The sequence below is a fragment of the Octopus bimaculoides genome, chromosome 11 (genome assembly GCF_046866305.1).
Source record: "Octopus bimaculoides isolate indiv1 chromosome 11, ASM4686630v1, whole genome shotgun sequence".
NCBI classification, from domain to species: Eukaryota; Metazoa; Mollusca; class Cephalopoda; order Octopoda; family Octopodidae; genus Octopus; species Octopus bimaculoides.
Window position 1 is genome coordinate 65,816,192 of NC_142938.1, and position 19,736 is coordinate 65,835,927.

The window sequence follows — 19,736 nt, forward strand, 5'->3', positions numbered from 1 at the left end:
ACACTAACATATAGCTCCATATCTCGTAGAGTTATTCTAATGTTTGGATGTAGGAAATAATATATATGCTTATATGTCTGATGACAAATAGAGAAAAGGAATGAGATGTGTAGAAGGATGGACTAGATATTTTGCAGTATTTAGTTCAATTAAATTTTATTTTCAAATTCTAATGGTGCTACCTTTGTCTTTTATCTCTAAGGGTGATAAAATAGATGCCAGCAACACCTTGGAAAATTAATTCAATCAAATGTAGATTCAGTCCTTTGAATTGGTAGCCTTGTGTTAAAATAAGAAATTGAGAAATCCATAGAATGATAGATATAGCATTCTGACAATCTAACTTCCTTGCAATATGTAGATTCATACAAAGGCAGTGAGCTAGCAGACTCTTAAACATGCTGTGCAAAATGCTTAACGGCATTTCGCCTGTTTTTACATTCTGGGTTCATATGCTGTTAGGGTTGACTTTACCTTTCATGTTTTTTGGGGGTCGATAAAATTAGTACCAGTTGAGTACTGGTCAATTTAATCGACTTAGCCCCCCTCCAAATTTGCTGGCCTTGTGCCAAATTTTGAAACTTAGATTCATACTTTCTTTATTTTCGGCCGTCGCCAGTACCCGTCTGACTGGCCCTCGTGTCGGTGACACATAAAAGCACCCACTACACTCTCAGCGTGGTTGGCGTTAGGAAGGGCATCCAACTGTAGAAACTCTGTCAGATCAGATTGGAGCCTGGTGTAGCCATCTGGTCCACCAGTCCTCAGTCAAATTGTCCAACCCATGCTAGCATGGAAAGCGGACGTTAAACGACGATGATGATGATGATGAACCCCAACAGAGTTAACTCAGCCTTTTATCCTTTAGGAAATAAGTACCAGTCATATACTGAAGGTCAATTCAATTCAATTAACTTTCTCAACTCATTTACGCCCTTCCGAGCAATCCAACAAGAAAATCTCTATATGATCGCTTTGTTAAAAATAACAGCCAAATTCTTTCAAATCGCAACCCTACAATCTTTAAAAACGACTCTATAATGTAGTCCTAGACAGACACAAATACGGATTGGTCATGACCGGAACGTCTTTAATCAAAGGTCTGCTTAATAACATCATTTAGGTCGTTAAGCCGATGTCAGAAATCTTTAGGGAATAAATTAAAACTTTTGAATGAGGTTCATATAATTTATGGCTTTTTGTTCAGGAAAAAATATTTTAGAAACATTTCTGTTTCTTGTCTCCTTCACATGTTTCACAAGTATGTGTGTATATAAAATAAAATTTTAAGCTCCATTTTGGTAGCCAAGTGTCTAAAGTAAAAAGAAAATATAAATAAGGATGTGATAAAAATATTTCTGGCTAGTGTCGGTATATAAGTAAGTATAAATAGTTAAAAAGTGGAATAAATTATCTTGTTGTGAAGAAGAAGAAACGCCTGTAACATTTTCAACAATAACCTTTTTGATTGTACCATTAGATAACGCCTCCTTTTCTTCAGCGAATCATTTAATTCTACTTTTGAATAGTCTAAAGTAACCACGAATTATTCTTAATAGGAGACTCTAAAAGCGCTCAAAATGAGGAGTAACGTCCCTTAGCGTTGTTTGTTGAGAGCGGGACAACTGCAATTTATCACCGTTCCTACACAGCTATGGCGACCAACATGAAAGACATTCCCCAGAATCTGAAAGAAAAATTAGCTGATTTGGATCGTTCTTTAACGAATTTAGAAGAATCTTTTACCCCTATGCTTTCAAAATCACAGATAGAAATACAGTCAGAGGTACATATATGCTCGTCTTTGTTTTTCTTTTATATATTTCTGAAATTAACATCAGTAAGAATAACATAAACCCCTGTCACGTTGCTTCAAGAATTTTTAGCGATTTAGTTTATCGTTGATTCAAATGAGCAAGGCGAAAGAAACTGCAGAATTCCGTAGCTTGGTTTAAATTAACACAGGAATCATACGTAAAAATATCAACTTAAATGTTGCAGGAACTTATATAGCAGCCAAAATTCGTTGTTGAATCTTGTCTTCTTTCATCCATTTTTAGTCGATATAATAAATACTGGGGGTCGATTTAATGGATTATTATTATTTTTTTTTCACTATAGAAATCGATCCTGTGGTTGGTAAAATAAAATGACAAACTTATTAATGATTAACAGAAAAAATATAAGCAACAATTGGTTAATGTTTACTTCTACCTAATTGATTGAGCCATATGTTTAAGGTGCGGTTAAATAAAAAATCTGAAGACGGAAACAAAAAAAAAAAAAAAATGGAAATCGTAAACGCAAATGAAATGTTCTTAGTGTCATTATGTACGTTGCGCAACAAGAAAATATATCGTTTCTGTAAATTTTACCTGTACTGGAAATTATTCGTATTAAATATCTTCAAATGAAAATATGCGATAACGATTCAAGTGTACGTTTCATTGTTTCAGTTTTGGTTTTTTTAATATTCTATGTTCAAAATTTTACTTTCGTTTTAATCAGACGCCAAAATTAAACTCCACAATTCCTCAAAACATTGAGATATCTTTAATAAATTGGTCTTTCCTGTGCATATACTAAAGTAATGAAAACATCAGTGAGCATATGTGCACACACACACACACGCGAAGGGGTGCTGAAAAGTTCCTGACTTTGGTTAAAAGAAAATACAAAGGGATCAGTTAATTATGATTTTATTCAACGTATTCCTCTATCAGATTTACGTACTTATTGCAGTAGTCCTTCAGGTTTTGTAAGCCTTGTAAAAGACTCTTAAGGTTGGGCCTTCCGTGACACCCTTAAAACCAGGAACTTTTCACACACACACATATACACTAATATTTAGCAAAATTGATATATATCTGTCTCCATAATCTTTTTTATCACCATTTTCCATTGTAGATATTTGCATGAACAGAGCTAACCTGGTTCTAAACAACAACCAGGGAATAATAACTTTTTTTTTTACTTTAGGCACAAGGCCCGAAAGTTTTGGAGAGGGGGCCCAGTCGATTAGATCGACGCCAGTACGCAACTGGTACTTAATTTATCGACCCCGAAAGGATGAAAGGCAAAGTCGACCTCAGCGGAATTTGAACTCAGAACGTTAAGACAGACAAAATACTGCTTAACATTTTGCTCGGCATGCTAACGTTTCTGCCAGCTCGCTGCCTTATGTAGGGAATAATAATGATAATAATTGTTTTAAATTTTGGCTCAAGTCCAGTAAGTTTAGTGGGAGGGGTAAGTTGATTACATTGACCCTAGTACATAACTGGTACTTATTTTATCAACCCTGAAAGGATGAAAGGCAAAGTTGGCCTCGGCTGAATTTGAACCCAAAACATAAAGATGAATAAAATGCCACAAAGCATTTTGTGCAGTATGCTGATGATTCTGCCAGCTCACTGCCTTAGTTGCAATAATAATAATTGTTTTTGATTTAGACACAGGGCTGAAAGTTTTCATGGGACTGGGCTAGTTCATCAAAATGACCACAGTACTTGATTAATGTTTTATTATTGTTTCACTCCAGAGGGATGAAAGACATCATCATCATCATCGTTTAACGTCCGTTTTCCATGCTAGCATGGGTTGGATGATTTGACTGAGGACTGGTGGACCAGATGGCTGCACCAGGCTCCAATCTGATCTGGCAGAGTTTCTACAGCTGGATGCCCTTCCTAACGCCAACCACTCTGAGAGTGTAGTGGGTGCTTTTACATGCCACCGGCACGAAGGCCAGTCAGGCAGTACTGGCAACAGCCACGCTCGAAATGGTGTATTTTACGTGCCACCTGCACAGGAACCAGTCCAGCGGTACTGGCAACGATCTCGCTCGAATGTCTTTTCACGTGCCAGGAAGCTGACGATGGTAATGGTGGCAAAATTAACTTTGGCAGGATTATTTTTTTGTTAACTCAGACAAGGTTGACTTGGATGGGATGTAGAGGAGGAGACAATATCGGAAGTATGAATGATATTGCTGAGTAATTCATTTCTGATTTATTAAAAAAAAATATACTAATTTTTCACTTCCATTCATGTACAGTGTCATACATCTAATAGTGATTCTCTCATGATTTCTTTGTTGACTCCAGTGAAGTCTATGCTTTGCTGAGGAGTTCTAATGAGGCAGAAACATATAGGCGGTGAGCTGGCAGAATCGTTAGCATGCCGGGTGAAATGCTTAGCGGAATTTCGTCTGCCGTTACGTTCTGAGTTCAAATTCTGCCTAGGTTGACTTTGCCTTTCATCCTTTCGGGGTTGATAAATTAAGCAACAGTTATGCACTGAGGTCAATGTAATCAACTTAATCCCTTTGTCTGTCTTTGTTTGTCCCCTCTATGTTTAGCCCCTTGTAGGCAATAAAGAAATAAGAAACATATTTGGAGTTGTCACCCACACTAGCCAAGATGATTAAAATGTTATTAAACATTGAGCTAATGTTATTCCTCACTGCAAAGGACATTTAATTCTCTGGCTAGGACACTTAATTCTTGTTGGCCCAGTTCCTCTTGTAAGTTGGTACCACTGAAGAGAATATGTTGTTCTTATGGTCAGCAGTGATCATACTGCATAATAGCTTACAGCAAGATCTAAATAAGCTACAATTTAGCTAATTCGGATTTTGTATGTAAGCAGGTAGTGGTAGTGGTGCATACTTCAGTTCTTTTACCTCCAGATTTTGATGATAAGAAGATTTAATATTATTTACTGGAAAATATGCTAAGGACTTCATTCACCTCTTTGTGTTTTTCAGTTCACTCCTTTGGAACAAGCTAAGCTGAATTTAGTTGCTGTTTACGCCATGAATTCTTTATTTTGGGGTAAAGTTTCTTTTACTTGTTATATCTGTTATACTCGAATTTCTTTTTTTACTATTTGCATAATCATCATCATCGTTTAATGTCAGCTTTCCATGCTAGCATGGGTTGGATGATTTGACTGAGGACTGGTGAAACCAGATGGCTACACCAAGCTCCAATCTGATTTGGCAGAGTTTCTACAGCTGGATGCCCTTCCTAACGCCAACCACTCTGAGAGTGTAGTGGGTGCTTTTATGTGGCACCAGCATGAAGGCCAGTCAGGCGGTACTGGCAACTGCCACACTCGAAATGGTGTATTTTATGTGCCACCCGCACAAGAGCCAGTCCAGGGGCACTGGCAAGGATCTCACTTGAAAATCCTTAGACGCTCACTCACGTATGACTGTCTACATCTCTAATGTGTTACATTGTGTCAGTATGTGAAATCATTGATGTAGAGCAGGGGTGGGGGAAACTTTTTAGGGCGGCAGGCAAAAATTTCCAACGAAAAAGGTCTGCAAGCAGATCACAAGTTGTAACTCTCATATCTGTGTAAATCTTGCATATATCTATGTATAATTTGAGACACATTAATAAAAATAAGTTTAAGACATTAAGTTATCGCATAACATTTTCGTTAATGTCGCCACTGAATTTAGGATGTTTATATTACCTATCAGGCATTCTATATTTTTCAGCTAGTGTAGTTGGGTCTCAAGGGGGTGGTACAAACCTAGTAATATGTGTTTTATAGTGAAAACAAAATTTCCATTCAAATGGCAATTACTGGACGATTTTATGTTTGAATCTAACTGTTTTAAGTTGTAGTGGAAATGTGACCTATTGTCACAAATAGGAATACAAATATTGTATCATCATCATCATCATCATTTAACGTCTGCTTTCCATGCTAGCATGGGTTGGACAATTTGACTGAGGACTGGCAAGCCAGAAGGCTGCACCAGGCTCCAATCTGATCTGGCAGAGTTTCTACAGCTGGATGCCCTTCCTAACGCCAACCACTCCGAGAGTGTAGTGGGTGCTTTTACGTGCCACCGGCACAAGGGCCAGTCACACGGTACTGGCAACGACCACGCTCAAAAAGGTGTTTTTTACGTGCTATATTTTGTACATACAAGTATACCAGCCTGTGGGTGCAATAAAATGAGCTCATGAATTGTGAAGCCAACTGGATATGATGAAAGACATTAGTTTTTCTCTGTGTGTGTGTGTGAGTATGACATCTGTTACTTCATGGATATGTAATGTAAAATAAGTGATAAAACTATCATGACTTGATAGTCGAAATGTCACTTGTAGATATAGTATCATCATTGTTTAATGTCTGCTTTCCATGCTGGTATGGGTTGGACGATTTGGCATGGAGCTGCCCAGACTCCACTTGTCTATTTTGGCATGGCTTCAATGGTTGAATTCCTTTCCTAATGCCAACCACTCAAGAATGTGCTGGGTGCTTTTTACATGATACTGAGAAAATATTGGGAAGAAATAAAGTCAAGTCTGGGAACATTGAAGAAAGAGCTGATATTTGAGGAAACTAGTGAATATTCTATGTTGTCAAAACCAAAAGTTAATGAAATTTTCAGAATATGTCTATAAAGCCCTGAAGAAAGATATGGTTTGACATTTTGAGCAAAGCTGTTTTTACTAACATTGGGTCTCAGATATAGATGATACTGCTTCAAGGCCTATGTAGTTGTACTTTGTTTTTTTTTTCTCTGCACTTCCATCCTATCCATGCTAGCAGAGAAAAATTTGTTTTTAACCCTGCCTCACGACTATGACGATGATCACCATCATCATCATCATCATTATCGTTGTCATTTAACATCTGCTTTCCATGCTGGCATGGGTTGGACGGTTTGACTGAGAACTGACAGGCTGGGAAGCTGCACCAGGCTCTAATCTGATCTGGCAAGGTTTCTACAGCTGGGTGCCCTTCCCAACACCAACCACTCTGAGTGTAGTGGGTGCTTTTATGTGCCACTGGCATGGGAGCCAGTCAGGTGACACTGGCATCAGCCATGCTCAAAATGGTGCTTATTACGTGCTACTGGCATGGGTGCTAGTCTGGTGGCACTGGCACCATCATTCTTTTATGTCTGCATTTCCATGCTAGCATGAGTTGGATGTGTCTTTAGAAGCTGTGTTTTATGGCTAGATGTCCTTCTTTTCAACAACCCTTTTAGTTACTTCCTATGCTATAGAGAGCTGTGATGCACTTGTTTTAAAGCTGGTATATACGTACTGTCCATATCTTTCAGCTGATTTCAGAAATAATCAAAATTTTGGTGAGATTTTGTAAAATAATAAAAGTTTTCTTTATTAATTTGGTATTTAGAATGTACAAAGACGTTTTCACATAATTTTATAATGGGAGTTTTAAATTCAAATATACAGACTTCAAACTGAACAGTTTCTTTCTTGAATCATAGGGTTGTTGTTGATGATGGTGATGATGATAATATTAATAATGACAGTGATTACTGTACCTAACAATTATTTATTTCTTTTCCAGCATATTTGAATACATGTGGTTTGGAGCCTTTAGGAAAAGGTGTGAAAACAGAATTGGTAAATAATTTGTTTTTTCTTTTAAATTACTTGTCAATGCAAAGTCTTTTCTATTTTTTCTTTTACTTGTATCAGTCACTGGACTGTAGCCATGCTGTGCCTCTGCCCTTAAGGGTTTTGTCAATTAGATCAACCCCAGAACATATTTCTAAGTCAGGTACTTATTGTATCACTCTCGTTTTACTGAACTGGTAAGTTACAAGGACATCAGCAAACCAATACTCACTCACAAGTGGTGAGAGACATACACACACTGGGCTTCCTCACAGTTTCCCTCTTCAAAAACTTCACTCACAAGACATTGATTGACCATGGGGCTAGAGAAGAAGGCACTCATTTAAATTGCTAGGCGGTAGGGCTGAACCCAAAACTACATGGTTATGAAACAAATTTCTTAACCATACAGCTGCCCCTATGCCTAGATTAATAACTTGATTAATGTTTGTCCTCTTTATTATTTCATGTTTGTCATTGAATGGTGGAGCTCTAAAATTATACTTTATTAATTTGCTTTACGCAAAATTTGCACAACATAATTGGTGCTTTATGTTCAGTGTCTTTCTTCTTATGATTTATCAGAGATAAAGAATCGCCTGATGTTTTTGAACCCTTTAGCTTGGTCTTTGTACCATCGCCAGAACCTGTTTCAACTCTTTATGGTTACTCACTACATCCAAGACACAAGTGTGCTACATTCTAGAGATGCTGCTTACACCTAAAGTAGGGCAGCTACTAAGGACATTCAAGCGAAATCGTTGCCAGTACCGCTGGACTGGCTCCCGTGCAGGTGGCACGTAAAAGACACCATTTCGAGCGTGGCCGTTGCCAGTATCGCCTGACTGGCCTTCGTGCCGGTGGCACGTAAAAGCACCCACTGCACTCTCGGAGTGGTTGGCATTAGGAAGGGCATTCAGCTGTAGAAACTCTGCCAAATCAGATTGGAGCCTGGTGTAGCCATCTGGTTTCACCAGTCCTCAGTCAAATCATCCAACCCATGCTAGCATGGAAAGCGGACGTTAAACGATGATAATGATGATGATGATGATAAACCACATAAAAAAAATGGCCTTTCCACCAGCTGTGCCTAAATCAAGAATAGCTATAGGGCAGTGAGTTGGCCGAGTCATCAGAGCTTCAGGAAAATGTTTTTCAGTATTCGTTCCAGCACCCTAAGTTCAGATACTTCTGAGGTCGGCTTTGTCTTTTACCCTTCTGGGTATCAATAAAATAAAATAAGTCAAGTACAGGGATCACTTTAATCAACTAAACCCTTCTCCCAAATTTCAGGTCTTGTACCTATAGTAGAAAGAAATATTGAGTGAAAGAACAGTGCATGCCATCAAAATGACATGGGTAAAATATATGAAGCCTAATATACCCATCATGACTACTTGTCTGATAAGGGTACACCAGGCACATGCATCACAACCATATGTGTGTGACATGGTGATCTCATATCAAGATTAACAGTGCATAACCTTGCAGGTTGAGCCCAGTTAGAATTTTCTTCAGGTCAAGTAACCAATCCCACTCCAGAAGTCCCTGAATAAGGTTTGTTTTAAGGATGATGAACAAAACACTCATGTTTCCAGAGGTGAATTATTCAAACTCCAAAGAATTCCTCTCAACACATGGCTATGAGGCTCCCCCACTACTTCTGCTTATGATCAGAGATGCATGTATCATTGGCCACTAAGGGACATGCTCAACTGGATATGGTCAAACGAGTGAGAAGCAAATCTGTGATATTGAGCAGAATATTTGCTGTAGCCTGTCTTTTATACCAAGACATCATTATTATTATTATTATTATTATTATTATTGTTATTATGATGATGATGATGGCAGCAAGGTGACAGAGTTGTTAGCACACTGGGTGAAATGCCACTGCATTCTGAGTTCAACTTTGCCTTTCATTCTTTCAGAATTGATAAATTAAGTACCAGTGAAACACTGGGGTTGATGCAATCGACTAGTCCCCTCCCCCACAAATTTCAGGCCTTGTACCTATAATAGAAAGGACTATTATTATAATTATTACTAATTGTAGTGATTGATTGGTAGAGTCATTTGGAGCATTGGCCAAAGTGTTTCATGGTTTTTGTTCTGAGTCCAAAGCTCACTGAAGTCAACCTTACCTGTTGCCAATAAACTAAAATACTAATCAAGCTGCCATCTGTTATCTTGTCTGTATGATATTAATATTACATTATTATTATTATTGTTGTTATTATTATTGTTATTATCGTCATCATTAATATACATTTTTATCATCCATGATGATTTAATATCTATTTTCCATGTTGACATCGGTGGGATGGGTTGACTGGATCCAATGGAGTTGTGTCAGGTCCTGATGTCAGCTTTGGCATGGTTTCTATGGCTCAATGCCCTTCCTAACACCAACTGCTTTACAACCTGTGCTGAGTGCTTTTTCTTGTGGCACCGGCACTAGTGAGGTCACCAAGTAACTTGCAAGACAAAACAAAGAAAGGAAAAGGAAAAAGCCCTCTTGACTGAGTGAGAGTGTGTCTGAGAGAGGGGCAGGTGGCTTAATGCCAGCTGTTAAGAGGCTAAAGTATGATAGAGGGACAAGCACAAATGTTTTGCTATAAAGGTGATACATGGCTACCTTGAATTATGTGAGGGTGAGCAAGAGTAGCTGGAAGGGAGATAAAGATGGTAGTGACAGGGTGCCAGAAATACTCTCAAAATCATCATCATCATCATCATAGTTTAACGTCCGCTTTCCATGCTAGCATGGGTTGGACGATTTGACTGAGGACCGGTGAACCAGATGGCTACACCAGGCTCCAATCTGATTTGGCAGAGTTTCTACAACTTGATGCCCTTCCTAATGCCAACCACTCAGAGAGTGTATATATAAATTATTAATATACATCATTATTCATTGATATATTCTCTTAATGTTTCATTTCATCCAGGACCGCGTCCGGACTTATATGAATCGTGTGAAAGAAATTGAAGACAAAGCTAAAGCGCCCAGAGTCAATTCAGATGCAGCTAAGAGGTTCGTTAGGAATGCCCTTTGGCAGTCGGCACACAAGAAATCACAGCCTGGGTCAAGTAAAGGTAACAAAATCTCAACTCCTGTATCAGATTCCACTAAGCGCAACTTTACCTTTCATTCTTTTGAGGTTGATAAGATAAGTACCAGTTAAGCACTGTGGTCAATGTAATCAATTTACCCCCCCCCCCCCCCCCTTCCAAATTGCTGGCCTCATGCCAAAATTTGAACCCAGTATTAACACTAAGCTGCTTTAACCCTTTTGATACCAACCCATCTGGTAACACTCTTAGATACAAGATTTTTCTCATTTTGAAGTCTTCCTGATGAAATTAAACTCCGCCATTATAATTTCATGCAAGAAATCTTTACTAATTTCATCATCATCATCATCATCATCGTTTAACCTCCATTTTCCATGCTGGCATGGGTTGGATGGTTTGACTGAGGCCTGGAGAGCCAGTGGCTGCACCAGGCTCCAATCTGATCTGGCAATGTTTCTACAGCTGGATGCCCTTCCTAATGCCAACCACTCCAAGAGTGTAGTGGGTGCTTTTTTATGTGCCACTGGCACAGGAGTCAGTCAGGTGGGTCTGGCATCGATCACATTCGGATGGTGCATTTTACGTGCCACCAGCACAAGAGCCAGTCACGGGGTACTGGCATCGGCCACAATTGGTGGGTGCTTTTTACGTGCCACTGGCATGGGAGCCATTCAATTATTAAAAAAAAGTTTATTTTACTAAATTGCTTTAGATTATTCTATCTTTTGTCTTTTACTTGTTTTAGTGATTGGACTGCAGCCATGTTGGGGCACTAATTTCAAGGGTTTAGGCAAAAAGATTGACCCCAGTACTTTATTTTTTTAAAGTCTGGTACTTATTTTATTGACCTGTGTTGCTGAACGAGGGGATGCAAACAAACCAATAACAGTCGTCAAGTAATGGTGGGGGACGATCTATGTCAGATAGGTGAATATGTAGTAGAGTTAGTGTATCCCAGTTCATGTTGAATAGTTATGTATCCCAGTTAAATCAGTTAGAGTAATGTATACCCCAGTTATTGTACTGGGTTAATTTGTACTCCAGTCATTGTAGTTAGATGGTGTATCTCAGTTCATGTACTTGGGTTTTTGTGTACCCCAGTTCTTGGATGGGCTAATATGTACCTCTGTCACTGTAACTGGGTTATTGTGTACCCTAGTTCATGTCCAGGAGTTAGTATGTGTCCTTGTTTATCGTTACATTCAATGTCCCTTTTTTCCATGTGGGTATGGGTTGGACAGTTCAGCAGGAACTGACAAGCAAGCTGAGCTCCAATGTCTGCTTTAGCATGGTTTCTACAGCTGGATGCCCTTCCAAATGCCAACCATTTTACAGAGTGTACTGGGTGCTTTTTTTTTATGGCACCAGCACCAGTGAGGTCACCAGATACTCATATGACAAACGCCTTTGGCTGAGTGGGATATAGTGCTGAAGGAGGTGATAGAATGATAGGGGTGTTTTGCTGGCGAGGTGAACACATGGTTTCCCCAGCTGGAAAGAGAGAGAGAGAGAGAGGTGTATTTTGAGAGAATAGGAATGGAAAGAAAGAAAAGGTCAATGGGTAGGTAAGTGCGCTGGAGTGTGAAAAGCGTGTGACATGATTAGAGATGGGGATTAAGGTGGATGCATTGAATATCAACTTGGGGAAAGAGAGGTGAAGGAAATAGGAGTGGGTCAGGGAGGAAGAGGAAGAGGAGGTAATAAGGGACAGTAGTCGGGATATGATATACTGTATTGAGCAATAAATGGTATTGCTGGGTTATTGTTTGCCTGTCCTTAGATGGGTTTATGTATCTTGGTCACTGTAGTTATATTATAGCGTTCCTCATGTTATTGGGGTTTTTGTGTACTCCAGCCCTCCTTAGGTGGGCTAATGTGTACCTTAATTGCTGTAGTTGAGTTGGTGTGAACTGCAGTCACTCTACTTGGGTCTGTGTGTACTTTATTCACCATAGTTGGAGTAGTGTCTACTTAAGTGTTTGTAGATGGTTTGATGTGTCCCCAATGTTCCTGTAGTCATTCAATTGTGTACCTGAATTTTGCTAGTAGCTGAGCTACATGTCTATCTCAGTTTAAATAATTTGTTTACTGTGGACCTAGCTCACTGCTAATACCTTTTAATATCTTTTCAGAAGCATTTTAAAAAATTGTTCAATTTTCTTTCCCTGCCCCACCCCCCATTTTCTAGCTGAAGCTGATCAAGACAGACCGGTTGAAGCCCCACCTCCAAAGAAGAAGAAAAAACTGAACAAAAAGAAACCAAAAAAAGGAAAACACCCAAAGTGAGAAGGTTCTTCATATCCTTTCTTTTTCCTTCTCTACTTCCTTCTTCACCCTCCCCCCAAACGTTGCTCTCTGTCTATAGTTTTATATTATTTTTTATTAAACAAATCGCAAATCACAAGTCTTTGTTATTGAGTTCTTTTTTTTGTTTCTTGAGAATTGTTTTTGTTGATGTTTAGCAGTGGATCAATCCTGATCTAACATACATATAATGATTAAAGACATCCTGGCCATTCATGGCCATCTTGTCTCTTCATTCAGATATAGATTACATCCTGGTTTTAAGAATAGGTATACTGCATCAATCTGTGTTGTATGGGGCATTTAAAAGGCTTGATTGATAGGAAGGGCAACTGACCATAAAATGCTGTTTCAATCCATCCAAATGAAGCCTGAATGGAAGAGATGTAAAACAATGATGAAGATGACGATGATGGTGATGATATATCTAAGACTATTATCCAATGTGTCTTTCATTATTTAAGACAGTACATGTGATTAGATGGGAATTTAGTTGCTCTTTCTAGCTAGGTGAACGTTTATGTTGGGTCTTCAGTGTTGGTGTTGGTTGGGATGTTAAAGGTGAGGGTGAATGTTGCTCTTGTTTATCATAGGTCAGCCCTGTTTTAGCTGATCTATGTTTGAAGACCTTCCAACAATGTAGCCATTTGGGATGGCTTGAACATCTTTGATAATAATTCTTTCCAATCAGGGCTGATCTAGAGTTAAGAAAATACAAATAACTGTTGCAAATTTATAAGTTTTACTAAATATTTTCCACATTAGTGGCTCTGTAGTAAGTAGCTTGCTTACCAACCACATGGTTCCGAGTTCAGTCCCACTGCATGGCATCTTGGGCAAGTGTCTACTACTGTAAGCTCGGGCCAACCAAAGCCTTGAAAGTGGATTTGGTGAACGGAAACTGAAAGAAACCGTCATATATATATATATATATATATATATAGATATGCAGGGCAGGGAATCGTCAATTAGTAATAAAATTAATAATCAACAATTTTGCCGGGTAGCTCAGTATGAAAAAACCTTCTTCGGTAAAATACATTTATAATCATAAATATATAGGGATTGACAGTAACCTGCTTCTCCAACATACTGAGAATTCAGAAATAGCAGTCAAAGAACTACTGATTTCAAAACTACAAATTATTACTCCAGATTGATAGCGATATTTTTGATACACACAGAACAAAAAACAGTAGAGAAGAGTAAAAAACACTTGCCTTTAGTTAATTTAGTACAATTGTTTCACAGTTAAGAGTAAAATACTCTATTCTGATCTTCAGCTAAATATTCTAATAAATTTGTTAATGTCTAAATAACTCACGTTAATTTTGACCATGTGAACATCAATACCACGTGAGGAAGACGTTAAGAAATTTATCGGCCAGTAAGTTCAAAATCCCTCGCCCTAATGAATTTCAATTCAGTGTGTATCAGAAATAGTCCCGCACAGGAAAGAGACTCGTACGAATTCCTGTGGTTAAACTATCCACCTTAGAGTTATTATTAAAATATAGATATGCAGGGCAGGGAATCGTCAATTAGTAATAAAATTAATAATCAACAATTTTGCCGGGTAGCTCAGTATGAAAAAACCTTCTTCGGTAAAAAACATTTATAATCATAAATATATAGGGATTGACAGTAACCTGCTTCTCCAACATACTGAGAATTCAGAAATAGCAGTCAAAGAACTACTGATTTCAAAACTACAAATTATTACTCCAGATTGATAGCGATATTTTTGATACACACAGAACAAAAAACAGTAGAGAAGAGTAAAAAACACTTGCCTTTAGTTAATTTAGTACAATTGTTTCACAGTTAAGAGTAAAATACTCTATTCTGATCTTCAGCTAAATATTCTAATAAATTTGTTAATGTCTAAATAACTCACGTTAATTTTGACCATGTGAACATCAATACCACGTGAGGAAGACGTTAAGAAATTTATCGGCCAGTAAGTTCAAAATCCCTCGCCCTAATGAATTTCAATTCAGTGTGTATCAGAAATAGTCCCGCACAGGAAAGAGACTCGTACGAATTCCTGTGGTTAAACTATCCACCTTAGAGTTATTATTAAAATATAGATATGCAGGGCAGGGAATCGTCAATTAGTAATAAAATTAATAATCAACAATTTTGCCGGGTCACTCAGTATGAAATCAGTAGTTCTTTGACTGCTATTTCTGAATTCTCAGTATGTTGGAGAAGCAGGTTACTGTCAATCCCTATATATTTATGATTATAAATGTTTTTTACCGAAGAAGGTTTTTTCATACTGAGCTACCCGGCAAAATTGTTGATTATTAATTTTATTACTAATTGACGATTCCCTGCCCTGCATATCTATATTTTAATAATAACTCTAAGGTGGATAGTTTAACCACAGGAATTCGTACGAGTCTCTTTCCTGTGCGGGACTATTTCTGATACACACTGAATTGAAATTCATTAGGGCGAGGGATTTTGAACTTACTGGCCGATAAATTTCTTAACGTCTTCCTCACGTGGTATTGATGTTCACATGGTCAAAATTAACGTGAGTTATTTAGACATTAACAAATTTATTAGAATATTTAGCTGAAGATCAGAATAGAGTATTTTACTCTTAACTGTGAAACAATTGTACTAAATTAACTAAAGGCAAGTGTTTTTTACTCTTCTCTACTGTTTTTTGTTCTGTGTGTATCAAAAATATCACTATCAATCTGGAGTAATAATTTGTAGTTTTGAAATCAGTAGTTCTTTGACTGCTATTTCTGAATTCTCAGTATGTTGGAGAAGCAGGTTACTGTCAATCCCTATATATTTATGATTATAAATGTTTTTTACCGAAGAAGGTTTTTTCATACTGAGCTACCCGGCAAAATTGTTGATTATTAATTTTATTACTAATTGACGATTCCCTGCCCTGCATATCTATATTTTAATAATAACTCTAAGGTGGATAGTTTAACCACAGGAATTCGTACGAGTCTCTTTCCTGTGCGGGACTATTTCTGATACACACTGAATTGAAATTCATTAGGGCGAGGGATTTTGAACTTACTGGCCGATAAATTTCTTAACGTCTTCCTCACGTGGTATTGATGTTCACATGGTCAAAATTAACGTGAGTTATTTAGACATTAACAAATTTATTAGAATATTTAGCTGAAGATCAGAATAGAGTATTTTACTCTTAACTGTGAAACAATTGTACTAAATTAACTAAAGGCAAGTGTTTTTTACTCTTCTCTACTATTTTTTGTTCTGTGTGTATCAAAAATATCACTATCAATCTGGAGTAATAATTTGTAGTTTTGAAATCAGTAGTTCTTTGACTGCTATTTCTGAATTCTCAGTATGTTGGAGAAGCAGGTTACTGTCAATCCCTATATATTTATGATTATATATATATATATATATATATATATATATATATATATATATAAACAAATAGTAAATGAGTATATGTATATATACGTACAGGTATGTGCATACCAACATCCACCTGTATGTATAAGTGCATATCTGGGTACAGGACATTGCAAACAAAACGTAGACGAGAAAACACACAAGTCACATAGAGAACATTCTTCTGTGTGTGTTTGTATATCTGTCTCCCCCAACATCGCTTGACAACCAATGCTGGTATGTTTACGTCCCCTTCGGTTAGCGGTTCGGCAAAAGAGACCGATGGAATAAGTACTAGGCTTACAAAGAACAAGTCGATTTGGTCGACTAAAAGCGGTGCGTCAGCATGACTGAAACAAATAAAATAATCAATAGCAGAAGTAAAATGGTTTTTATTTTGAGACTTTTGAATTAAATGTCAGGTAAGAATTATCTCCCTTACATATCTTTCATTTTATGACATGAAGACGAGGTTGAGATGACTATTGAGGCTTGCTTCCAAGTTAAGTAATATTATCCTATGCTCTGACATGTTCTTACAGAGAATGATTGACACTGCTTATACGACAGTGACACTCATTTACACACGTGGAGGCGCAATGGCCCAGTGGTTAGGGTAGCGGACTCGCGGTTTCGATTCCCAGACCAACCGTTGTGAGTGTTTATTGAGCGAAAACACCTAAAGCTCTACGAGGCTCCGGCAGGGGATGGTGACGAACCCTGCTGTACTCTTCCACCAGAACTTTCTCTCACTCTTTCTTCCTGTTTCTGTTGTGCCTGTAATTCAAAGGGTCAACCTTGTCACGCAGAATATCCCCGAGAACTACATTAAGGGTACACGTGCCACTTGCACGTTAATTTCACGACCAGGCTGTTCCGTTGATCGGATCAACTGGAGCCTTCGACGTCGTAAGCGACGGAGTGCCAACAACAACAACTCATTTACAACTATAACATGATGTCAAAACAAGGTGACGCAAGCATCCTTTTTCTCTCTCTTTCTCACACACACGATGGGCTTCTTTCAGTTTCTGTCTACCACTGAAAACTTTGGTCTGCTAGGGTCTGTAGCAGAAGACACTTACCCTAGGTGACATGCAGTGGGTTTGAACACAGAACCATGTGGTTGGGAAGCTAAATGAAATAATTTCTATTTGTATTTTAGTTTAAAACTCACAAAAGTTCATTTCCAAAGATAATCAATGCAAAAGAACTATTTCTTTTATCAAGTATTGTAAACAATTTTTCACTCTGCTGTGAAAGATAGACATCACAGCAGACCAATTAATTACAAAAACGTATGTGATTATTATATTTTTTTAAATGTGTGCGTTCATTTCATTTACTTACTGATTAGACTGCGGCCATGTTGGGGCACCACTTTGAAGAAATTTTTGTCTTATTCTACTGTTTTCTTTCACTGAACTGCTAAGTTACCAGAACATAAACATGCTAACTCCATTTGTCAAACATCAGTGGAGGGGACGAATACCAGCACAATAACACACACACACATGGCTCTTGTGAGGGTGACACATGAAATTTTTCGAGCGAGATCGTTGCCAGTGCCCCTGGGCTGGCTCTTGTGCGGGTGGCACATGAAATGCACCATTTTGAGCGTGGCTGTTGCCAGTACCGCCTGACTGGCCTTCGTGCGGGTGACACGTAAAAGCACCCACTACACTCTCTGAGTGGTTGGCGTTAGGAAGGGCATCCAGCTGTAGAAACTCTGCCAAATCAGATTGGAGCCTGGTGTAGCCATCTGCTTTCACCAATCCTCAGTCAAATCGTCCAACCCATGCTAGGGATTCTTTCAGTTTCCATGTACCAGCTAGTGCTGGGTTGAAAATCATCTTTTCAGCTGGTTGTCTAATACTCCAGCAACTTACCCATCCAAATAATATTATTAAAAAAAAAAAGTACTGAATTATCTTGACTTCCGACACATAAGAGTAGTAAGCTCTTCTGTCTAGTTGAGATTAAAAAATAATGATAAAAGGACAGTTTAGGATTACCAGAAATTTGAAGATTTAATGAATGGAAGAAAGGTCTGGTAAGAGTTATCTCCCTTGGACCTTAAATTCTATATATAACGACTTCTCGGGTTATTTTTTTTCTTTGTCTTTCATTCTTTCGGGGTTAATAAATCAAGTACCAGTTGCGTACTGAGGTCGATCTCATCGACTGGCCCCCTCCCCCAAAATTTCGGGCCTTGTGCTTAGAGTAGAAAAGATTATAGTAAAAAAGTATCCTTTTGCTTTCTGCAGGATGACTACCGTGGCTTGCTTTCATGCTATCCACGCGTAGGGTATATACATGCTGTGAAGATCCAATCCCTTCCATAGGGGCTAGTTGTCAACGGCAGTATTTGAACTCAGAAGAGAAAGAGCCGAGACAAATATCGCATGGTATTCTATCTGGGGGCTCGAACGATTCAGCTACTCCATCATCTTAAAGTGGATATTTTATTTATCGAACTCGAAAAAAATGAAAAGTAAAGTTAACCGCCATGGGATCTAGACTTAGAATGCAAAACGACAGAATAAATTCGATAAGAATTTTGTCTGAAACTGAAGCTTTTCAGTCAATTCTCCGCCTCGGCTACATTACTTCGAGAGAGAAATTACTCATAACACTTATTTTATTACGATTAAGCTTCTATCAGAGACTAGAATATTATGCATACGCTCGTTTGTGTGTTTCTCGTGGCTAGTATGTTTAAATTAGCTATTATTTCCGTCGGCAGTGCTTACCAGTTGGTTGATTGTGACTTTTATGAATGCCGAGTCTCACTCAACTGTCTGCAGATCAAATAAGTCTAACACTAATCTACGGGATCCATAATACCGGAGCTTATTTCTGTTTCGGAGATGTTCAAGGTGACTGAAGTGCATGGCTTACATCTGAATGGCACACCAGTTCGTCGCTTTTTGTGTGGTTGCACGTGACTGTTAGTTCCACAAGTACTATGGTCATGGAAGTTGGGGGTAATGATAAAAAGAGTACGATTGCGAACCCAAGTGGCTGAAACGGGGTTTCTCCGAAAGATCTCTGGAGTAACGTTATTTGACAGGGTGCATATCTTGGAGATCAGGCAGTCTTTCCAGGTCGAGCCGTTACTTCTCCACATTGAGGTTGTCACGGCTCTGGTACTACGGACATTTGATTATTCTATCGTAGGAAAGAATCGCATGGCAATTTTTTCTAGCCGAGTCAAACTGGCAGGAAACGAAGGAGTAAACATCAATAACGAGATGGTTGAATAATATACATGGACATAGCTTGGTCACGGCTTCGAAAGACAGCAGGAAAATGTTATGACAACTGCTTCAGGTAGGACCCTATAAAGGAGATGCTTGAGGACTCCAACCCACTCCCCCAGGAATGGTGGGCAGTGAAGATGGATGGATAAATAGAATAGCTATGTATGACTCGATGCGACAATAGCAACAAATAAAATAATCCTTTCTACTCTAGGCACAAGGCCCGAAATTTTGGGGGAGGGGGCCAGTCGATTAGATCGACCTCAGTACGCAACTGGTACTTAATTTA

At 38.4% G+C, this 19,736-nt stretch overlaps 1 protein-coding gene across 1 annotated transcript; it reads left to right on the forward strand.

Annotated features, from left to right (window-relative positions):
• Window positions 1-1,572: 1,572 nt before the first annotated feature.
• On the forward strand, window positions 1,573-12,885 carry LOC106883836 (nuclear nucleic acid-binding protein C1D). The gene is made up of 5 exons (XM_089360228.1): window positions 1,573-1,786; window positions 4,769-4,835; window positions 7,354-7,409; window positions 10,355-10,502; window positions 12,670-12,885. The coding sequence occupies exons 1-5, from the start codon at window positions 1,655-1,657 to the stop codon at window positions 12,765-12,767; spliced, it is 501 nt and encodes a 166-aa protein (XP_089216354.1). The 5' UTR covers window positions 1,573-1,654; the 3' UTR covers window positions 12,768-12,885.
• The last annotated feature ends 6,851 nt before the right edge of the window (window positions 12,886-19,736 follow it).

Bases quoted from the DNA above. Each gene is read 5' to 3' on its own strand.
- LOC106883836 (XM_089360228.1), top strand. From the start codon at position 1,655: ATGGCGACCAACATGAAAGACATTCCCCAGAATCTGAAAGAAAAATTA. The intron at 4,836-7,353 runs GTAAAGTTTCTT...TTTCTTTTCCAG, and splicing joins CATGAATTCTTTATTTTGGG to CATATTTGAATACATGTGGT. The intron at 10,503-12,669 runs GTAACAAAATCT...CCCATTTTCTAG, and splicing joins ACAGCCTGGGTCAAGTAAAG to CTGAAGCTGATCAAGACAGA.